This window comes from Lycorma delicatula, chromosome 1 (assembly GCF_047948215.1).
Source record: "Lycorma delicatula isolate Av1 chromosome 1, ASM4794821v1, whole genome shotgun sequence".
Classification (NCBI taxonomy): Eukaryota; Metazoa; Arthropoda; class Insecta; order Hemiptera; family Fulgoridae; genus Lycorma; species Lycorma delicatula.
Window position 1 is genome coordinate 185,415,493 of NC_134455.1, and position 23,737 is coordinate 185,439,229.

At 28.2% G+C, this 23,737-nt stretch overlaps 1 protein-coding gene across 1 annotated transcript in view; it reads left to right on the forward strand.

The window, feature by feature from the left end:
* LOC142317727 (opioid-binding protein/cell adhesion molecule homolog) overlaps positions 1-23,737 on the forward strand; it is a 306,375-nt gene that overhangs the window by 233,517 nt on the left and 49,121 nt on the right. The window contains exon 6 of the mRNA XM_075354275.1: positions 6,370-6,519. Within this exon, the coding sequence (XP_075210390.1) occupies positions 6,370-6,519 (150 nt within the window). The remainder of the gene's footprint in view (positions 1-6,369; positions 6,520-23,737) is intronic.

Genomic DNA, 23,737 nt, shown 5'->3' on the forward strand with positions numbered 1-23,737 from the left:
ATTATTTCAGAAGGAAGTAAGCAGTTATTTGTGAATTTTTTATTAAATGTCTACATTTAACTATAAACTCCTCTCCCACACTTTCGTTCGCTAATCTACCACCAAATAATATCCATCATAATAATATCATCCAAATAATAATAATAATAAGATAACTTTTAATAGCATTAAAGAATAATTTTAAAAGGTTAGAGTATTTATTTGAATCTATATTGTTTCTATATTATTATAAAATATCTATATTATTTTACCTTTTTGTTTATGCCGGTGTAAAAAAGTATAAAAAATTTTAACATTTTCCCTCATTACCTGTGTAATACTAATATTTTGTTATAAACCGCGACCAATCGGACACTTTTTTACTAAATGATTTTAAAATGTTTACGAAAATGAATATTATGAATTATTAATATGTAAAAAGCAGGTAAGAAAATTACAGAAAAATAAAAAAATATACTTATCGTAATAAAATATAATTCCCGTATAAGTAATTCATTTTTAGACAAAATAATGTTAAATGCTATTCCCTATAAGAGTAAATCATTTGCAGACAAAACAATGTAAAATGATTTTAATAGCAATTTCATACATTTATTAGATGTAACCCTAGCGGTGTTATAATCGCTTAAAATCACGAATGAAGCGTAAATTTTAACAGCTTTCGCCAGACATTGTTATGTTTTAATTAACCATTTTACATAATGAAAAGCCAGTATAAGCTGCAAAAAATTTCCCATGACAGACTTTTTTTTCAAATAATCTGTAGGGTTTTAAAATTTTAATTACATTATAATCTACTAGGTAGATTTAATAAGAAAGCTATCTAATTTAATGGGTACCGTGATTCAACTTCCAGAAAATTTCGACATATCTTTACGTTTGATATCTCTAGAACCCAAAACCACCGTCAGTCCAAAAGTTTACATATAAGTATATATATTTTTTATGGACATGATATCTGCCGTAATTTTGCGCCAATCACTTTGAAATTCCAAAAATCTCGGTTAAGTTCGTTAATGGGCAAAATCGGACCATGGGGGTGGTTATAGGGGCTTTTTCCAAAAAAAAACATTTTAACTTTCTTATTAAATAGAATATCGAATTCGTTTAACGTTCCTACTATTACTTGGATAAGGGCCTATAACGTATTAAGTAAAGTTTTTTGGATATCACCAACGATTGGCCCAGAAAATGGAAAAAATGGGGTTTCGAAGACAAAAAAGATCATACCTCCCTTAATAGGCACAGTATCGAATCGTTAAAAGTGGTCGTTAGTTCTCAAAACATTCCTAAAAATTTTGTGCGAAAAAAGTTTTGATATGACCAACCCTTAATGCAAGAGATGACCAAAACAAAAAAAAAAAAAAACATTAAAAACAAAATATCGCTATAAATTTCTTATTAACTAAAATATCGAATTTGTTTAAAGTTCCTACTATTCATTGGATAAGAGCCTAGGGGTGGAATAAATGTGGTTTCAAGGACAAACAAATCATAGCTCGCTTAATAGGCACAGGATAGAATCCGTTTAAAGTGTTCGTTATACCTCTATTACCTAAAACTTTTGTCTGAAACGATCTTTGATATGATTTTTGTATATATACTTAATTAATTAATTTATATGTACTTTTCATAAAATTTTATGAAAAGTACATAAAATTTTATTTCATTAATAACTTCTGATAATTTTCTTTTTTTTATTGTTATTATTTATGGTAATTTTTTTTTACAATCAGAGATTAATAATTGTTAATAAATCAATATATTTAAATTAAAAATAAAGTAGAAGAAGTCGGACTGGAACTGATGTGCCTCCACCTTGTACGATCCAAATATTTCATTAATTAAAGTTTTATTTATCTATAACTCTGGAACCAATGAAAATAAGTATCACTTATGATGTAGATTGTTGTAAAGCTCTCAATGAGGGCTTATTACGGCGAGGGATGACCAAAATATTGTTGGAATTGTAAAAAGAGGAAGCTTCCAGTATCCTAACATGTGAAACTTGTTTACATTTAAAACCATTGTCGTATTGATTGAATTTCAAGTCAACGCATTTAAACTGTCGTGATTTAAAACTGTGTATATTTTAAATTTCGCAAGTGACAATATTTTATGTGGGTAATGTAGGCCTATTGTACTTTCAGATTTTGATCTCAACATCATTGTTGTTAAATTCATACGTTTTTTAAAATAAAACTTTCTGAAAACATTGCCTTTTTTATGAATACGAGACAAACCTAGAATCTCCCACTAATCTTCAAATGGGTATATTGTCAAGCAGTTCAGGAAAAATCATAAAGAAGTTTTGATAAATTTAGCAATAGCTTGTAGTCTAATGATAAATCGTAGGGTCCGTAAAACATGGAAAGTGATACGAGCTAGTAAAATCCGAGTTCGCCTACCCCTATTTTGCCCCGGTGAAATCTACCTCCGCCTTCCGGCGTGCCGAAACGAATCCTTTTTGTTATGAAATGGCTAAGATCATTAGCCCGGTGGAAATTGGTAATGAAAGAATGCCACGCCCAACCGTGATTTGAACCCGGAACATCTGCACGAAATGCCGAGATGCTTCATTATTATTACTTAAAAATCATTCAAATCAATTATAAAATATAAGAAATCTGATGTGGACACCATATGAGAAAAAACTATAGTTATAGGAGACAGCTGTAAGTCAAAGCAAGTATAAAGTTACTCCCGTAAAAATTGCGTAGCTATTTCATCGAAAATAAACAGATATATTAGAGGAAATGGGGAGTGACGCGTTTTCCCAATGCCTTCTTTACTGGCTTGAATCTATTGTTTAGATTTATTGTGTCAAGCAGACGAATATAGATGACACGCACTCTAATAAGGGACGCACCACTCAATTCTTCTTAGCAACTGAGTATATATTGAACATCAATATTCTGAGAAAAAACTATTCTTATTAGTTCTTGTGAAATTTTATACTTTATAGGCGTACTTCCTTGTACGCCTATTAATTACCTAAACATTTTGTGTGAAACGATTTTTGATATGACCACCAATTACGGCGAGAGATGATCAAAATATTGGGGTCGACCAACCCTTACTGCAAGGGATGACCAAACAAAAAAAAAAAAAAAAACAGTAAATACAAAATATCGCTACAAATTTCTTATTAACTAAAATATTGAATCTGTTTAAAAGTTCCTACTATTCTTTGGATAAGTGCCTAGGGGTGGAGAAAATGTGGTTTCAGGGACAAAAAAAAAATACTATTTATTTTATAAATATACTTATATATACTTAATTAATTTATTTACATGTACTTTTCATAATTTTATGAAAAGTAAATAAAATTTTATTTCATTAATAACTTCTGATAATTTTCTTCTTTTTATTGTTATTATTTATGGTAAATTTTTTTTTACAATCAGAGGTTAATAATTTTTAATAAATCAATATATTTAAATTAAAAAAAAAGTTAAAAAAGTAGAAGTCGGACTGAAACTTATGTGCCTCCCCCTTGTACGATCCAAATATTTCATTAATTAAAGTTTTATTTATCTATAACTCTGGAACCAATGAAAATAAGTACCACTTATGATATATATATTGTTGTAAAGCTCTCAATGAAAGCTTATTACTAAAGTTATGAAAAAATTCCAAAATCCAAAAAATTTGATTTTGGGCTTTTTTGGAATTTTTTGGTCCAGTCGATTGCAATCAAAAGGGAAGGTGCAGAACTGTTATACCAGTCCTAAATCCAAAATTTCAGCATCCTACGTCTAATCGTATTTGAGTTATGCGAGATACGTACGTACATTCGTATATACGTACGTACAGACGTCACTCCCAAACTAGTGGAAATGGATTCTGGGATGGTCAGAATGGATATTTCCGTTGAAGTCTGAAAACCAAAATTTTTCACGATTACACTACTTCCTTTACTTCGTACAAGGAAATGAAAAGAAAACAATTTTGGAAATCGATTTTAGGCTAATTTTCGATATCGAATTTGTAAAGCCTCTTTAAAAATTGTTTTTTTTACAGAGCTAATCTAAAGTTTCCGGCGATATTTCAATAGACGAGACAGGTCGTCGAATGTAGCATTGTTTGTTTTCCTCATGCATATATCCCGATGTATAATTCCTTTATAAGGAAGCACTGTAATTATATTTCGAGCCGTAACATAAAATTTGTTTAATAATCGAGAAGAATTAGTAAAATGTGAAATTAAGTACCCTTACCGGCTTGCCTGTAGAGGCCTAAAATTAAATATAATTAAGATGTCTTGTTCAGAAATACTTTCTGCTACGTAATCAACGTTTTAGCCAGTTTAAAAATATTTAATAAAATCTAAAAAGAAAAAAACAATGATTTTTGTATGGGCATACCCAGTTCGCGGATTGAAATCAAGATTTAACCAAAGTTAAATTAAAACTAATAAGTAGAATATTTTTCTAAGTTGCATGAGATTTTAGTAATAACTTTTTCGTTAAAAGAAATTGGATTACTAAAAATGTTAACGGTTGCTTTGTTTTTAATGTACGTGTTTAAAACATGTATGTAACAAAAATTCCAAAACAATTAAGGTATTCTCTAAAACAACATTATAAACTCTAAAATAATATTCCCATTCCGATTGACTACGAATTTCAGTACTGTAAACTGCTCATATGAATGTATTTATTTATTTTCGTTTTTATTAATTTGTTTAAGTTTAAGAATAGCCAAAAATTGTGATGAATTTAAAGTTTATTGATAAAATTTAATAAAATTCCTTAAAAATAGCATCATTAAAAAAAATAAATAGAATGAATAGATAAATTTGAAATTTGGTACGTCGTAGTGTAATTTTATCAGTTATCGCTGTACTCAAATTCAAATTTTTACGATTTCCTTACACAAAGTTGAATTTTTAAAATAGCAGTTAATGCTATCCTTATCTCATTAAATATAAAATTTAATGGCACCAATTTCCCATGTATTGTAATATTTTAATCAAACATGTAGTTTTAATTTTAGTTTAGTTTGGAGATATTTATTAAAATCGAGATCAAAGTACACACGTATAGAAATACATTAACCTTCATTAACCTTCTGGAATTTCCTTCTTTTTTTTTTTTTTGTTAGAGGTGGTCATGAAAGATAAAAACAAGTAGTATATGCATATGAAAACTAATATGTTTTTGTAATATTCTGTTCTATATTCGACAAATTTAAATAAAAATCCGAAATTATGCTAAAACCTTTAACTTAAGATTTCTACTTAAGATTTTTTCTCAAAATTAAAAGTTAATCATTTAAGAAGACCAATGAAAATACTTTTTTCTAACAGGGGGCGAAAAATCCAGAAAATGAACACCTCGCAGTTCAGTTAAAAGTTAATCCTAAAAAAACGTTTTTAGGATTAACTGAAGTGCAAGGTATTCATTACAAAATGATTTTGACATTTACAAAATGTCCTATGTTAATGTTTTTTTTTCAAGTAATTATTTTCGAGATAATAGGAAATAAAAAAAATTACACCATTTTCCCTACTGAAAACATTCAATTAAATATTCTACACGCAAGGGACCCTCCTGCATCATAAGTCAATAAAATTAAATATGCTCAACAAAAGAGGTCAAAGGTACTTAATTATTTTCTCATTCAATTTTTTTTTTTAAAGTTGAACTGTACTTTTATTTTAATAAAGACTTTACACTTAATTTTTTACCTTTTTTTTGTTGGATACCTCAACTTATTTTCTCCATAATTAGTTTAAAATTTAAGTTAAATTCACGCATTGAACATTTTTTGTAGTTAAACATGTTCTTTTAATATTCTTTTAGGAAGCTTAAGGTGTTTTCAGTTGTTATTTCATTTGTGTAATAACTTTTGTTGTACTGCATTACAACACAATGCAAAAACAAATAGTATTATTTTTTAGAAAAGTTTTTTTTAGATATTTTTAAATAATTCAGTGTAAAATTGAGTTTATAATAATTAATTTACAATAACTACTTTTTATTTTACTTGTGTGTGGTAATGCGTATGTAATGTTTTTTATTAAAAAGAAGTTGTATAAATGTAATCAAACTTTGTTATTGATTTTAAAAAATATTCACGATTTATAAATGTTAATTATTTTTATTCATTACGATATTGTTTAAATTAAATCATCAATAGGAAATATGGTAGTTTAATGTTATTTGTCATTCTTGGTTTAGCCTCATAATGCAGTGTTATACTGTAATAACTGTCATATTAAATTAGGAAATCATTGTTTAATTATTCAAATATACATCTAAGTGCGTATGGGTAATTGTACTGTACGCTTTATATGCTAATGAATAGAATTTTGGTTGTATAATGTTACCCATATTGTATATTGTTATGTTATACTGTTCTCAGGGGCTAAATATGAACCGATAATGTTAGACAATGCTTACAAAGTACATATGAAATTGACGATAAGATCTGTTGGTCCTCAAGATTATGGATCATATAAATGTGTTGCTAAGAACTCCCTCGGAGAGACAGATGGCAGTATTAAATTATATCGTAAGTATTACTTGAAGTAGTTTTCATTAAATAATTATTTTTTGTGTACTTTAGTTTAACTTAGATAACTTAAAATATATAAATTACTTTAAATGTATTTAGGTTATTTAATTTCATCCGGAGGTCCCGGGTTCGAATCCCGATCTGGCATGGCATTTTCACACACGCTACAAATCATTCATCTCATCCTCTAAAGCAATACCTAACGGTGGTCCCGGGGGTACAAAAACGAGAAAAATTCTATTTTTGTAAACCAGGATGTATTTACATGCTTTTAGCATATTTAAAATTTTTCCCTAATACTTCAAATAGTGCGTGATGGCTGAATCACGCACTAATTATTTTGGGCTACTTATTTTTTGGGCTGAATCACCCACTATCACGTCTATGATGAAATTTACTTGATCGTCAAGTGATTATGCTGGTAGAATTCTCGTGATTTCAGATTTCCTTGAAGGTATGTTTTGGAAAGGATTTTTTTTTGTGCTGTGTTTTCTCTGTTTATCCTTTTTTACAATTCAACCCTTAATCTTATCCACGATTTCATGCTGTCCATAATTCAATTATTGTTAGTCAAGACTTGATGATATACCTATTGAAATAACCATTTCTTTCTGAATATTTTCAAGTGACATGTTGCTTTTAAATTTATCGTGTAGTTTTGTTTCTTTTACTGTGATATCACGAATTAAAGTTAAAAAAGAACTCCCGGTTCCTATTAAAATAATCATAATGCACTATTATTACATTATTATTATGCACTATTATTTTAGATTATAGCAGATTTTTAATTAAATGTTTTTAAGGTTTAGTAAATGGAAAATTACTCGCAAACCTAGAGAGTAAAAGATTTCATTATTTTTGTTTTTTTGAAGCGAAGCTTCTTAACTCAGGCTTCGAGATGGTGATGCAATTCAGAAAAAACGAGCGTCACGCGCTGGTTGATAACAGTTCATTCAAGAATCTTGCTCAAAGAATGATACTGTTACTATTTTGTGGACGGTTTTGGATCTCGTTCAAATTTGTTATCTTTATTTTAATAACCGATACATTATTTGCATTATACAACAGTGGATCTCAAACTTTTCTAAGTCGCGGCGCCCTTTTTCATTTAAAATTTTTTAATGGTGGCCTCCCTAAGTATGACTGCTCGTAAGTAAGAAATAAAAATATATAGAACTCGTGTATTTTCATTATTTTTTTACTTTATTAACATTAAATCAATAATTATAAATGTCTTGGTTCAATTAATTATGAAGATTTTACAATATTTCGCGGCGCCCCTGTGAAGAGATCGCGGCGCACAGTTTGGGAATCACTGTTATACAATGTTTTTTTTTTTTTTTTTTTTTAACCTCCGGGACCACCGTTATGTGTTGCTTCAGAGGATTAGATGAATGATTTGTAGCGTGTGTGAAAATGCCATGACTGACCGGGATTCGAACTCGGTACCTCCAGATGGTAGAGCCAGACGCTACCTTTCACGCCACGGAGGCCGGCTATTATACAGTGCTTAAGAGGAGTAATGTAACTCTTTCTATTCCTTGTTAATTTAATTTTGTCTTAATCGTGACTACTATTATTTTCATCCTACTTATTGCAAATATAATAGCATCTTAACCTAGATATTGTTAAGTTTCTGTGAGGAATCTGTGTTCATAATCTTTACTTAATAATGAAATACAAATAAAAAAAAAATTATCATTTGTGTATGTTATGTATACGTTATTTTGAATCATTAATAATTCGTATAACATTGTGTAAGAAACTTCGTTTCCGTCATATACCCAAGAGTAGTTCCGAAGAAATTAAACAACCTACGTGTATTTAAAGTAATTTATATGTATTCTAAAGTTATTTAACTTCAAAAAAATTATAAATTACGTTTTTTAATTAAAAGGAATACTATATTTTCTTCACTTGATATCATATAATGTATTTTATCTTTTGTTAAATAAAAGGTAACCCATAACTCTTCTATGAGACCGGACTGGAGAGAATTATCCTAATTACGATTATTCCCTGGATTTTATATAGACATAACTACACAACAATAATAAGTTAAATAGAAAGGATTATTATCTATATTATTTTACATGATGGAAGGTTTTCATGACACCTATGATTGAGAAATTGGAAAATAATAATTCAGTGATACGCTATAAAGTGAAAAAATTCACAGCTTAGCATAGCGTCCCTTAAACTTTGGCCGTCTTAGCGTTAGAGGCTCGCAGTCTGAGTAGTGCAGTAAGAAGTCGCAGAAAGTAATCGGGAGTTTAATTAACTGGATTCTGCATTTAAATTTTATTTTATATTATTTTCTCAAGTATTATTTATAATATTTCTCAAATATTTCCATTTAATTTTTTGCAGTCTAAATCTTTTAAAGGAGTTATTATTATTATTATTATTAAATTGTTTTTTATTAAATATTTAACTATAGCCTGTTCTTTGTAAGTAAAGGCCTTAATTTTTTAAAGTTTTGATCTGCAATTAACATTATTTTCCAGTTTATCTATTGTAATGTATGACAAATTATACACTCTCCTACATTGTTTAGTCCTTTCATCAAGCTACGTACGTTTTTTCTTTTGTTTTGCTCTGGCCAGATTCAGTACCATCCTGAATATTTTTCTATTAGATATCATTAATTATGATATTAAATTCTTGAGTTTACTTCAATTCTTGATTGATTTTCTTCTGTAGTAAGAAAAACGTCCTAGTTCCTAAGTACTAGCTAGGGAAAGCTGTCTCTCAAAACCGTATAATACAAAGTAGATGCAATACACACTTTTATAAAAAGGATTGAAAAGTGAAAAAATGAAATGATTTATCCGTAAAATGCCTTGAAGTTAAACAAACAAGTCCAGTCAATGACGTTCTAAGTCTCTTCAGGCAGTGATCAGCAATTTCTTTTACAATCCCTTGAAAAATGTGGACATCATTGATCAGCATGAAAATATGAAATTAATAATCAACAATTCCCTCTTGATCAGTTAGAATATATCCTGAAATAAATACTAATTGATTCTAGATACTAGAAGAACGGGTAATAATAATAATTTCAAGTTTTATTAAGAAAAAATTTATTCTATATTGAATATTAAAAAAAAAATTAAATTCCTAATGGACAGTTTTCATTCTCTAACCGTCCTTTAAACATAATTAAAACGTAGAAATTTTATTTCGATTTAATACGAATGAAAAATATGTTTCTGTTTTAATTTATCACCCTAAAGGAAAGATATATTGAGAGAACATTGCTACGGAAATTGAAAATTCCGATTATAGAATTGCAAAAATTCCAGTATTATTCAATTTTTGTGTTTTCTATTTATGTTCTGATCCTGAAAATTAGAATCCCAAAATTATTAAAACAAATAAATTTATACACAGGACGTTTGAAAATATATTAAACACCAGTAATTATTGTTCTTTGTATAGTAAAATGTACATTTCTTTTTATTAAATTTCTTTAGGAAAAAATATTCATCTTTTTGTTTACTTCAATTAGATTAAAAAAAAAAATTAGACTATTTTACGGATATTGTAATTCTGATTATTAAATTATAGATTTTGAGTTTATAATCCTGTCAACAGGTTGAGTTATAAAACTCATTAAAATAAATAAACAAGAACTTTTACTTTCGTATTGAACATATACCGGGTGAGCGACTTAAAACCGATCTGTGCCAGCTCAAACTGCAGCCGTTTTGAGTCACCTGTTTGCGCTACTGTTGGTTGTGTATAAATATATGGATATTATATATATATATATATATGCAATATTAATTACGCTTATATAATACCAATTCTATTTTTATTATTTGTTTTTATTGATTGTGTATATTATAAATATATTGTTGAAAGTTGTAAATTGTACATTCATCAGTGCAGTATATAGCTGTTCCTTGAAGTTGTGATTTCTAAGATGGTTTATTCGGTAGAGGAAACGGTTGCTATAGTGGAATCTTATGTGCGTTCTGGCTTCTTTCAATAAATCTGTAACATATTCGAGGAATAGCTATCCAATCCCAGTATCCAAACCGAAAATAGCATCGATGATTTTGCACTATTTTAAAAATGGTGTAAAAATTCCGTACAATGCCATTTTTTTAACCAAACCGACGGGGTTTATTAAAAACATAAAACGAAATAGGCGTCCATCCGTTAGAAGTCTAGAGGTAATAGCCGATATTCAAAACATATTTTCTGCTGTCCCGAAAAAATGTATACTTAAGTTATCACAACAAGGTAGTAAAATGGTGTAAAATAAGATTTTTCACCGGATGATAAAAATTTTAAACCCTACCATGTAACGACTGTGCTACAACTTAAGAAAATAGATAAACCGAAACGTTTTAATTACTACTATTGGCTCCTCAAAAACATTGTCGATGGGCTGATGGACCCGATGGGTATTTCTTAACATACAAGACATGGTTCCATTTATCTGAATACGTTAATTCGCACAACACAAGATTTTGGATTGTGAAAGTCCTCACCAGTTGTTGGGAGTTCTCTTCAAGATTATAAAATCAGTGTATGGTGTCCTGCTTCTAGTAATCTTACAGTGACAAATATTTTTTGACTGGACGGTCAATACACAACTGTACCGTGTAATTTCCAAAGAATTTCAGTCTCGCTTAACAATTTATGAAAAAGGTTACGGCTTCTTCCAAAAATATGGAATAACATGTTACACACCGAACAATTAACGACCACACGTTAATGCGGATTTTACAGAAGAACCAACTGTCAGCGGAGCAGTTGGCCTTCTTGAACTTCAGATTTCTCTAGTTCCAATTTTTTCCTCCAGGGTTATTCAAAAGAGTGTTTATCAATCAAATCCTTTTTTATCGATAACAGAAGGAAAACTCAACAAAAGTTCATTTTATGTTAAAATTTTGGCGTCAGGTGACTTTCAATATGATTACTCGATCTCAGAAGTGCATTACTGCGTAAAAGACTCATTTTGAAAATCTTTTGTAAAAGTATGGTAAATATAACCACGTTTGTTAATGTAAATACAGAGCTTATTTTAATTTACGTTCTGATTATTTTTCATTTAATTTATTAAATGTTACAATGTTGCAACTGTGTTTATCTGTATCGATTAGGTTTTAAGTTGCTTACCTGGTATCATGGCTAGTTTATTGGACGTCATATTTTTAGCAGTCGATCAACATTAAAAATAAATACCCAGTAAGTCACTATTTATCAACATATTAACGATCATCGCTCAAAATATACATTTTTATGAAGTGTGCAGTTTTAGTATAGAATCATTTATGTATTTATTTTAATGAATTTTTCTAATTAAACTGATATGGTATTAACATGTAGGGTTATTAAATAATCAACAAATTTTCAGCACGAGCCAACAAAAATATGATAATTTTTATAAATTTCTAACATACTAATAAAACACGAAACTTAGAGATGAAATCAACAAATTATACATTCGTTATTTTGAAATTTTTATTAATAAATCACGTTGGTTTTAGTTTTATTTATAGATTTCAAAAAAGAAAGATTATGCTTATTTTTCATTAGGTGTCAAGAAAGTGAAATTAATTATTTCTACGTTGCGTTATATTATTTTATGTTTTAAACAAGATCAAAATTAGTTGCGTTATTATTACTATTATTATTATCCCACACTACCACAGCTTTTACTTTTGCCGGTGACATTCCTTAAACTCGGAGTAATTTATACCAATGAGATTAGGCTTGCTATTGTTGACTAAGTGCCTTCCGGGCAACATGGCAAGTGTCAATTATCACGCTCCTTTGCATTAGCGCGTGGGACTTCCACTGGATCTTCAGTTTTTCAAGACTGTTGTGCAAAGTAGATGGTATTATTCCCTCCGCAGATGTAATTATTGGGATTATATAAACTTCTTTTTGATTCCACATTTCTTTAATTTCAAAAGCAAGATCTATATATTTCTGTATATTTGTGTTTAGTGTTTATGTTGTTACTTGATGGGATGGCTACGTCTATTAGGTAAGTTTTTACGTCTTTTAGGTAACATTTCCTTTTTATCAACTGCTAATATACGTATCTGACCTATTACAGTTGATGGGTTTTACTGTTACAATTCCCTGGTTTTAGAAAACATTTTCATTGTTGTTCTCCAAAAAGGAGGCTGGCTCATAAGTATAGTAGGGCCCTTTTTTAAACTCTAACTTGTATCTACTGCAGAGTTCTACGTGTACAATTTTTGCCACTTTGTTGCGTCTCCTGGTGTACTCCGACGGAGCTAGAATCGGACAGCCACGATTATTATACCTTTAATGCGAGTGCAAATTGGCTACATCTCTAAGAATTTTTTCAAATAAATCACTTATGATCTTTGTGTCGTTGGCGCCATGAAATCCCTCAATTAATAGTTCAACAAGCCTCGATTGCTGCTATACTTCACTTTATTTCGTTCCTTGGGCAACTACTACGTGCTTTCAATTATTGTGTGTAACCTCATGTCTGGAGATCCACGAAATTTTGAGTAATTGGTGCTCTCTTGAATATAGTGTTCAGACATATTTCGAATAACCTTTTAATCACACCAGAAATTATTGTAAAGCCTGGTCTTACTTTTTGTTTAATAATAAACATCAATATTTTTTGGCACCCTGTTAAGCACTCGTCCAAGAAAAATCTTTTATTTCAATGTAACAACCAATGTAAACCTCACTCCTGCGATAATTTCATTTCTCCCTACGAGAAAAAAGGTTTCATCAATTTCCAGAGTTGAATCAGGTCCACAAATCAACGATTGATTCTTTAAAAATTTTCTGCCATACACTTCTTGCATATAATTAAATAAATCCACTGCAGTAGAATGGTTTATATTCAAATTCTTGTTCACGGAATCCGATAGATGGCAGGCTCCTTGATCAATACCAAATAAAATATACAATCTTACGAATGGTATATCTTGCATCCATAATGAATGTACGATGAACCTGTTTAAATTCACCACAGAATTCTGATATACATCCAATGATCCCGTTTACCTACGGAAAACCATATACCCTTAAGTACATACTCGCGGGTCATGTAAAATTCAATACTCTTGTAGAAGTTAGTCTGCATCTTGCTCATCTTTTTCGCTGTCTATAAACTTTAAATATAAAATTCAAATGAACACTGTTCTACGCACAACGAACGTAAACCAAATAATGAATAACTACTGATTCTTATTATACTCTGTATGTTAATTTCATTTAATTTTATTTAATTTATTACTCTTGTATGAATATATCATCGCAAAATAAAATAGTGCATAACAACTAAGAAAATAACATTAATATAATTTTCTTAACTGTTAACAGAAAACATCCACACTATTTTTATGACGCATAAAATTGGTAACCGAGACAGTTCTCTAGTACATTTTAGTTGCTTATATGTATATAAATACATACAACTGAAATTTATACATTCAGTAGTTGCCAATGTATTTGTAAAATAAGTATCATATAAATGAAAAAGAAAATATATAAATTTTTACGCAACAATACGTTTTTTCTTATTAGAAAATGCAGTTGGATGAATATGAGGTTGAGAGAAATTAAAATATAAAAATGCTTGACATATGAAAAGAAGTATGAAGATTATTATAAACAAAAGAATATTGTGTATTTAAAAAAAGTCAGATGTCTTGTAAAGAAATCTCTTGTTTTATGAATGAATGGTTACAGATGGATATAAGACAAGAAAAATTGTAATAGTCAGCAGCTATAGAAATAATAATAATCGTAATAATTTTTTTTTTTCAGTGTGTATTTAAAATATTTTTTGCATTCTACTTAATGTGACTACTACTATGTTGTTCCATTTCAATTTCAACTTCTCATATTTTGTTTTTAAGTACCATAACTTTGCAATACATTCATATTATTTTTTTTATTTCTGTATTTTTTCAGTACTTATAAGCTGAAATATCTGTCCGTATGAATTCTTTACGCTCACCAACAACTGACAACCACATCGTATTTTTTCTAAATCTTCTCAGAAATTATATTTACATTCATCTATTTCCGAATATTGAAATATCTTTACGTTTTTTTTTTTAATAAAATGGAATGAATTGTTTTTTTAAGATAAGGTTTTGTTCAAAATTATATTCCTTACTTTTTTTGTAACTTATTTTTAGTTTTTTAAAATCAAGAATTTATTTATATTTTTTATAATCCTTAATTTAAAAAAAGTGAATTAACTAGAAAAAAAATGCTAATATTATTATTTTTTAATTCATTTTTTATGTATAACTTTATTCACAATTAAATATAATAAAATAGAAAACTTCCATACTGCACAGATTGTAACAAAAGGAGAAGAAAATTATTACCACAGGAATGTTTTGAGGTAGATGTCGTTTATTATCGACCTATACTAATCGAATATGAATTTAGCAGTAAGTTTACTTTTATTAATAAATAAACTTATAACCCAACTTTGCATCTTAATTCCTAATAAAATTAAATCAAAAAATTGAGAGTGAAATCGTTTAATTTCTTTTTTTTAATCTTCGTAATTTCGTGTAAAATTTAAAACAGTTTTATGTTGCACATTTATTCTAAAAACAGTACTAAAATTCTCGTTTTATCGTGTTTTAGGTAGTAATACTTGTCAATGAATATTTTATATTGTTATATCTTCGTTTTTTTATTTATTTATATCCTATTTTTAAAAATTGATATCTCTTCCTATTGAGTAATAATGATTGTTTAAAAATGTTAAACCACGTAGGTTTAATAAAGTATAAGATCTTGCTTTCTACAACATCAATATAACTTTTTTCTGCTGCTCGTCAGCATCTCTAAATCGTAAATCGTAACATTGCTTAAACTACTATTATTAATTTTTTCTAAGAAGACAAGAAAGAATATGTTGAATCATTTTAATGCGAATTATTCTATATACCATAATGATACGAAACATATAAAAAATATATTATTTTAATCGTTACTCAACTAAATTATCTTCCAAACATTTGAAATTTTATTTTTAAATTATAGTTCCCAATTTATACAGATTTTTTAAAATATCTGATGCACAAAAATGTTTGATAAAAACAGCACAATTTCAGTGAAAAAAGAAACAAGCAGATAAATAGCATATTTTTGGTGCAATTTCAAGATATTTTAAGGACTCAAAATCTAGATAAAAATACAATTTAAATTTATATATCTCTTCTATATTCTTTTTGAAAAAAAAAATTGTAATTATATAAATTTTTGTAGGTTATTATAAAACGCCGGCCTACGTGGCGTGAGTGGTAGCGTCTCGGCCACTCGTCCGGAGGTCCCGAGTTTGAATCCCAGTCAGGCATGGCATTTTTACACGCGACAAAAATTGTCATTCATCTCATCCTCTGAAGTTAATACCTAACGGTGGTCCCGAAGGTTAAAAAAAAAAAAAAAATTATCATGAAACAGAAATTGTTAGATCATGGATATACGCGTACGTGTTCTTATCTAATTGTTTTGTTATATTTAAATTGCTTCTTCTTCTTAACTGTTAATTTTTATATTAAGAATGTGTTGTCTAGTTAGTTAAAAGAATAAATTCTTTGAGTCAGTAAGAACTTAATACGAACGTTCAATAACTTTCTATAAATAAATAATACTAAAACAATGTACTAAATATTAAATTAAGACATTATCTAATTATGTAAACACTTGCACATTTATTTGATGAATACGACACCTCTACGGTGCGATGAAATAGCTAGCCGTTTAATATACCGAGAGAAAGATTCTCACAGAAAGGAAATAGGATGTAAGACCATCTTTAATTCATTGCTATAATTATGAAACAACATATTTAGCGATAATATTACTGTACAAAACAAAAGATGAAAAAAAGTTTTTCTACGAAAGAATTTATTAATAAAATTTAATAATTAAGATTCCATGTAATTTTAGAATTTTTAATAAAAAATTAACAGACGATTTATTTTTTATCTTAATAAAAACTAACGTAATATCTCTTTTATAGTGTAGAAAAAAATAAATATATATTTTCTTCTTTCTTGCAATTTATTTTCATATATAACAAATGGCATTCGCTGTGTGTTTATTCTCTATTCCTTTCACAACGTATTTGACTTTTCGGTATATTGAATCCAGATAGCATAACTTTGAAGAAGTGAACTGCAAACTGGAATAATAAAATACCGTCCTGCTATCTTGCAAACTACTTATCGTCAAGAAAACCGAAGCCCATTTATTGAATTCTTTGTTATCACAGTTTCCGTTTGAAATTATTATTATTGATTTTTATCATTTTTGTGTTACATTAAGCCTATTTTATAAAATACTGTACGCGTTTAAGCAGTAGGCTTATAAAAGAAGTACGTAATTAACTTTTTTGAAAATCCTATCACATTACATATTTAAATAACAAATGTTTTATTTTCGTCTATATTTTTTTCGTTAGGATAACATTAAAACAACTTCTATATTTCCGTTATTTCATTTAATTACGTGTTCTTTTATGAAATAACTTATCCTGGTCATAAAAATACGTATATTATTTTTATTACTTATTTTTTGGTAAAATTTAATGAATAATATATCGGTACGAAGCCAATTTGAAAAATATTTCTTAATTTTTTATCGATAATCTGGTAATTTGAATAGAAAAAAAATTAAGTAAATAATACTTTTAAAATGTATAGAAAATAAAATAATTAGAGAAAGTCTGTAATATTCTTAGGAATATTTTGGAAAATTAAGGCAAAAATGTAATAGTTGAATAGTTGTGTAATTAATTTTAGAAAGCAGATTGAAGAAATCAGTGTTATGTACATGATAATTGTAAATCTTTACAAACTATTTGATATTGTAAGAATCAATTTTGAAATATAGGGAAATAGAAAATATTTATATTTTTTAAAAGAATTTAAATAGACGTAAAATTTAAATGATCAGAGCAAAAAAAAATGTACCACCAAAGAAAGAAATGAAAAAATGATGTATTCTCTTTCCATTATGACTTTTATGTAAAATCAGTAACAGAACTAAAAGAAAAATATCATAGCGGAGAAACTGTTTAAGGTAAAAAGTTAAACAATAAACATTTAATGGTAGATTTTAGTTAATCTGGTTAAACCTAATTAGGAGATAATGAGTAGCAAACGCATATTTCCGATGCAGATATCCAGTTTGAAAGTATCCAAGCATAAAATGATCAGAGGAAAGATAATTTTTTTTATAATAAAGTAATGATGTACATGGAATTTAATAATCAAATAGTTTTTTTTAGGTAGGAAAATTATAAACGTAGAACATATTAAAAGTAAAGCAGCGCATATTTAAAAGTAGTTTTTATGAAAATAATATAATTAAACATATTAGTAGTAGCTTGTATTCAATATAAATATAATTGTTCTTCAAAAAATTTATATGAAATATTTAGTTGAAATGTGAACATGAGTAATGAAAAAAATAAATAAATGAGACTTGAAATGTAGAAATATAGATGACCGTTACAAAATAGGGGAGTTGTTAGATTACGAAATTTAGAGGTTCTGGAAGATCAAAGACTTTGTGGTAAGAAACTTTAAAAAAAAAATTAAGGCTGTATTGTTAAACGTATTAATGCATCTAAGATATCCGAAAGCGCGAAAGCAAAGGCTGAACACTGGTAGTGCAAAAAATTGCTAAACCCAATATTACGCAATAGAAATGAGGGCTGATGTTCACGTCCACCATTTATTATTATAATTTTCATAATATTGTTTAAATTAAGTCATGTTATATTACCAAACTATATTCACCATTACACCGTTGTATATGTATAAGTTATAGAATACAGAAATAAAATTAGATTTTTCATACTGGTCGTAACATTAAAAAAAAAAACCTGGTTTCCATATCAAGTAGCAAGCTTTTGATTTCGATATAAACTATTAATTTATATCAGCTCTTAATTATAAATAATTACTAATACTAAATAATGGGTAAATAATGGGTAATGGGTAACTAATGGGTAAATAATCAGTTTGAGAAAAACCTTATTAATTTAATCTTTATTTTTAAAATAAATTTTTTATCCATTTGTTTATTCTAAGATCAATAATTAATTGCTTTTCAAAAATTGTTTCCTAATGTGAAGAAGAATTTTATTTTATTTAATGTTAAAAAATTGGAATAAAAAACTTCCAATACTTTTTAAAAATAACTAAAAATTTATATTTTTAAATAATTTTTATTACAAGAAATCGAGTGTCGTAATGGTAAACTGAATTAAATACTTCTTTTTTTATGAAAAAATAATTAGAAAAGGGAAGAAAACTTTGTAAAATTGTATCAACTGAAGTGGATATTTTCAGTTAATATTTATTACAATATTAATGTTTTTTAACCTACCTATTAAAACTATAACTATACCAATTATAATTCCATAAAAAAAATAATAAATAAAATAAAAAATTTCTGCTACTTCTTATTAAAAGTATTTAATCTTTTTTCCTCCAATTCTGTTTTAAAAGCCAAATCAAGAATTGTTTAACATTTTTTTTAATTCGTGTAACATCTATATACTGTTTTAGCACATATGCCTCTTGACTAATTATGTATTGACTTTTAATTCATGTTCATTGGTATTATATTTGTAAAAGACGCAACTGTAAAAGGCTGAGACGCAACCACTCCGGTTGCGTCTCAGCCTTTCATTCGGATGTGCCGGATTCGAATCCCGGTCAGACATGGCATTTTTCATGCGCTACAAAATTCCATTTCCATATTTCATGCACAAACTTCAAGCTAATGTGGTAAAATCATCAAGCGAAATCATTTTATGTCTTCTACTATTTTATGTTCTGATGTTGGAAAAAAAGTTTTAATAAAATCTTTCTTTTAATAATCTTACTCTAACCAATTAATAAACCACTTTATCGCAAAAAGCTCCCTTAATACAACACTTAATAGGTTAAATTCTGTTTTCATTTTTAGCTGATTGTTTGTTCGGTTAGATAAAAAGATCTTCAATTACTCTTCTCTTTATTTTATTAAGAATATTTTAATTTTTCTTGTTGTCTAAATTTTATACAATTCTTAAACTTTGTACTAATAATCAAAAAAATTTTTAAAGATGACTAGCTTAAAATATCATTTTGCTTTCACTTAAGTTTAATCTGTTCCACCTCTTTTAATATTGTAAATTCTCATTTTACGTTTCTTTGATTGTTTTACATTGTTTTGTTTGCTTTATTCATTATACATTTTTTATCGAGTGAACGATTTATCGAATGAACGATTTCTAATAGCCATTTATTTTTCGTATACGTACCTCATAGAGAGAAGCGGACATGTAGGAGGGATGTTTAAACTTTGCGAATGATGTGTAGTTGTAGTTGTAATAGATTGGTTATGTACCGGTAAAAATGTATACGGTTATTATTTAAAACAAAGTGACTTGAGTTGATGTAATTTTTAAAAGTTTAAAATACGTTCTAAATTTTCTTTTTTACTTTTTTCTAATAATAGACGAATTTAGTTACAAAAATTAATGTTATTCTAATTTTACCGAGTATTTGCAAGATAAAAGAGAACAGTAATTTTTCTCGAAGTTGATATTACCAATTTTTTTAAAAGTAATTTGTAATTGGATTGAATTTGAATATTTGTGTTAAATAATTATCGTAGAGGAGTAGTAACCTCTTTTTTGGTCTAGGTGATCCTGAGTTCAAATCCCGGTCAGGCTTGGTATTTTCCTGATCCACAAAATCTCCATTTCAAATTCTCAAACACAAAATTTAAGCTTATATGGTGAATTAATCCTAAATCCCCCCCTCGAAAAAAGCTATGTAAAAATGACCGATGCAGCAACATAAAACAATCTGCAGATAACTTTAAGTGTTACTTAGGAATTTATATTTATAAGGAATTTTGTTTATTATAAGCATTAGGAATAACTTGAAAAATAATTATTTTTTCGTTTTAGAAGATTTTCTTTTTTGAATCTGAAATTTCTGAGGGAGATTTTTCCGGATTGATTATTGTTTAAGTTTTTAATGGTGCAAAGGGTTATTACGGAAAATACCTAAGGGTTTTAATATATTATAAGACTGATTTTAGAAAATACTGAAGCGGTTTTGTCGGACTAAATTAGAATGTATAAATGTTTTCTACATACGAGTGCACTCAGAGCACCGCCACTATTAAAAATGATTGTGCTGAATTTAAAAAATAGGGCGTATCTCGAAAACGGTGCGTCCTAGACAATTTTTAACGCGATTTAGAAAGGCTTAATCAAAAGTGTACTTTCCAACTTTTTGAATGGATTGCCGGTAGTTTCATCCGGCCAAGTCCACCCGTTCTCGAGTTGCGCCCTTTTCACAATATTTTTTTGAAATTGGTGGTTAAATAAAATGAAAATGTACTCGGTTAACAGTTTTAATCACTTTTAAAATTAATTTTTAAAATCGGACATCATTACTTTTAGCGAAATCAAGATTGTGTCAGCATAACAACAATAACACATCATTATTAAAATTATTTTCATTATAATAAGAACATGAATTTTGAACGAATTGACAATGCCAGTAAATTAGTATTTTGTTACAAAAATCTCTCTAACAAATATGATTTAATTACATTTTTACACAATATAAATGGTGATATTTAACAATTATATAAAAAATAAACTTCTAATCTATTTACTATGCAATTAATGTGTGAATATAATAAAGATTTATTTACTTCATGTGGAAAAAATCTTTATAAATCAATCAAGTTGGAAAAAGTAAAACTTTTTGTGGAAAATAAGTTGTCTGTTGAAAGAGCTTTTAATGATTTAATTGAACAATATTTTGAAATGAAACACAAACTAAATAAAGAAATATCTGTTTCTGAATTGATATTGCATATTCAAATACCAGATACAAAACAAGCATTGGGTGGATCTTTAATAAAACACTTGTGGAATGTTGGTGAAAAAACTTTTGTAGATAATGAATTTTTAATGGATATGAAAGATGTGGTATTTAACGCTATAAGATTACCAGTTGAAAAATATAAAGGAGACAATACTAAATATTATTTAGTCCTGGTTGTAGAGTTGGAAAAATGTATGCGTGATAATTGTGATTTTTGTACAGTTAACTTGCACAGAAGCACTCGATTTTCTTTAAATGTATGTGTAAAGCTAACCGTCTTGAATGAACAGTATTTACAAGTCTATGAAAAAATTAACGAATCTTTTGAAAGATTTATTCAAATGGGAAGTGGATGGGCTATGAATAAAATATTAAGCTTAGATCTCTTAATATCAGAATTCGATCCACTTTATTGGGGTAATATTTACATACAAAAAAAGCTCTATTAAAAAAACACGCTATAATAAATGTACAAAATGATGACGAAAAATGTTTTTTATAGTCAATTCTAGCACATCTATTTCCTAGCAATAATTGTAATTATCGTGTTTCATTCTATAAACAGTTTGAAAATCGATTAAACATGAAAGGAATAGAATATCCTGTTTCTGTTAAAGATAAATTTGAAGCGCAAACCGCAAATGTTGGTGTAAATGTCTTCTGTTATGATATCGAAGAATCGTTTAATCCTAACGATGTATATATAAAACTGTGAATAATAACCTAAAAAATGTCGTTTGGTTATTGTTATTACCCGATGTTAAATTAATTCGCTCCCATTATGCTCTAATAAATATGACAAACGAATATAATGGTATATCAAGGATGTTGAGTGGTAATAATATATGTCGTAGAAAAGGTGAATATTGTCCCTATTGTTTGCATTGTTTTAAATCTTGGTCACGTGAAAGGGAAGCTAAAGAAAAGCTTGCAAAACATATTATTAAAGATTGTAAACAAGGAAAGGTTCAGAGAATTACAATGCCAAACGAATGGATTGGTGCAGGAGAGAATCGCAGACGAGGAAATGAAGTATCGTTTAAAAACTATTCTTCAATATTACCCGTGCCGTTTGTTATAAATGCAGATTTCAAATCGTTTATAATTACAAACCATAATGTAAACCCCGAAACGGGTACTAGTAATACTACAAAAACACATACCCATAAACTATCTGGATATTGGTATGTAATTATCGACAAAAACCGTCGAATTGTCAAAGCGAAATTATACAGGGCCACTACAGATGATGACAAGGTAGTTGAAAAGTTTCTCATTGATTTATGTAATAAATGTGAATATTTCAAAAAGGAATTGTCAACTAATAAAGAGTGTATTATGAGGGAAACAGATCAAGAAAAATTTGAAAATGATACAAAATGTGTTATATGTGGAGATGAGATTATTGTGAACCGTGTAAGACACCATATGTATTCACATACAAGTGGTAAATTTATTGGACCGGCCCATAAATATTGCAATTTAAATTTTAAACACGCAACATTTATTCCAGTTGTATTTCATAATTTACGTGGTTACGATTCGCATCATATTGTATTGCCGCTGAATGAATTGAAGGATAAATTTGAAATTTCTTGTATTGCAAATAACACTCAAGAATGAAATATCATACCGATTTATAGATTCGTACCAATTTCTATCTTATAGCTTTGATGAATTGGTGAAAAGTTTATTTGATCATTGTCATTTATATAGTATGGATAAGAAAAGGTTTTTTACAACAACAAATCAATTATTTAAAAGAAATACACAAAGCAATTGCGAAGAAAAGAAAAAAACAAATGGAGTTGTTTAATATGATCTCTCGAAAAAGTTTTTATCCCTACACATTGGCATCTGTTTTCAATGAAAGACAATTACCACCCATCGAAGTGTTTAATGACGATTTAAAGAGAGAAAACATCTCTGAATATGATTATAGACATGCGCAAAACATTTGGAATAATTTTGAAATTAAGACGTTTGGTCAATACTATGATTTCTTTATGAAATTGGACGTTATGCTGTTGGCTGATGTATTTGAAAATTTTCGGAATAAAATGATTCACACAACCAATTTGGATCCCTGTCATTGACTTAACATTTATCATGGTTTGCAGCACTCAAGGCGACAAAAGTACAATTGGAACTTGTTACAGACCCTGATTTGTATTTTTTTTTGAAAAAGGCATTCGCGGCGGGGTATCCATGATTCCCAACCGTTATGCAATGGCGAACGATTCCAATATAGACAACTATGATAAAATATACCTACGAAATTTATTAAATATTACGATGTCCGATCTCTTTATGGAAAATGTATG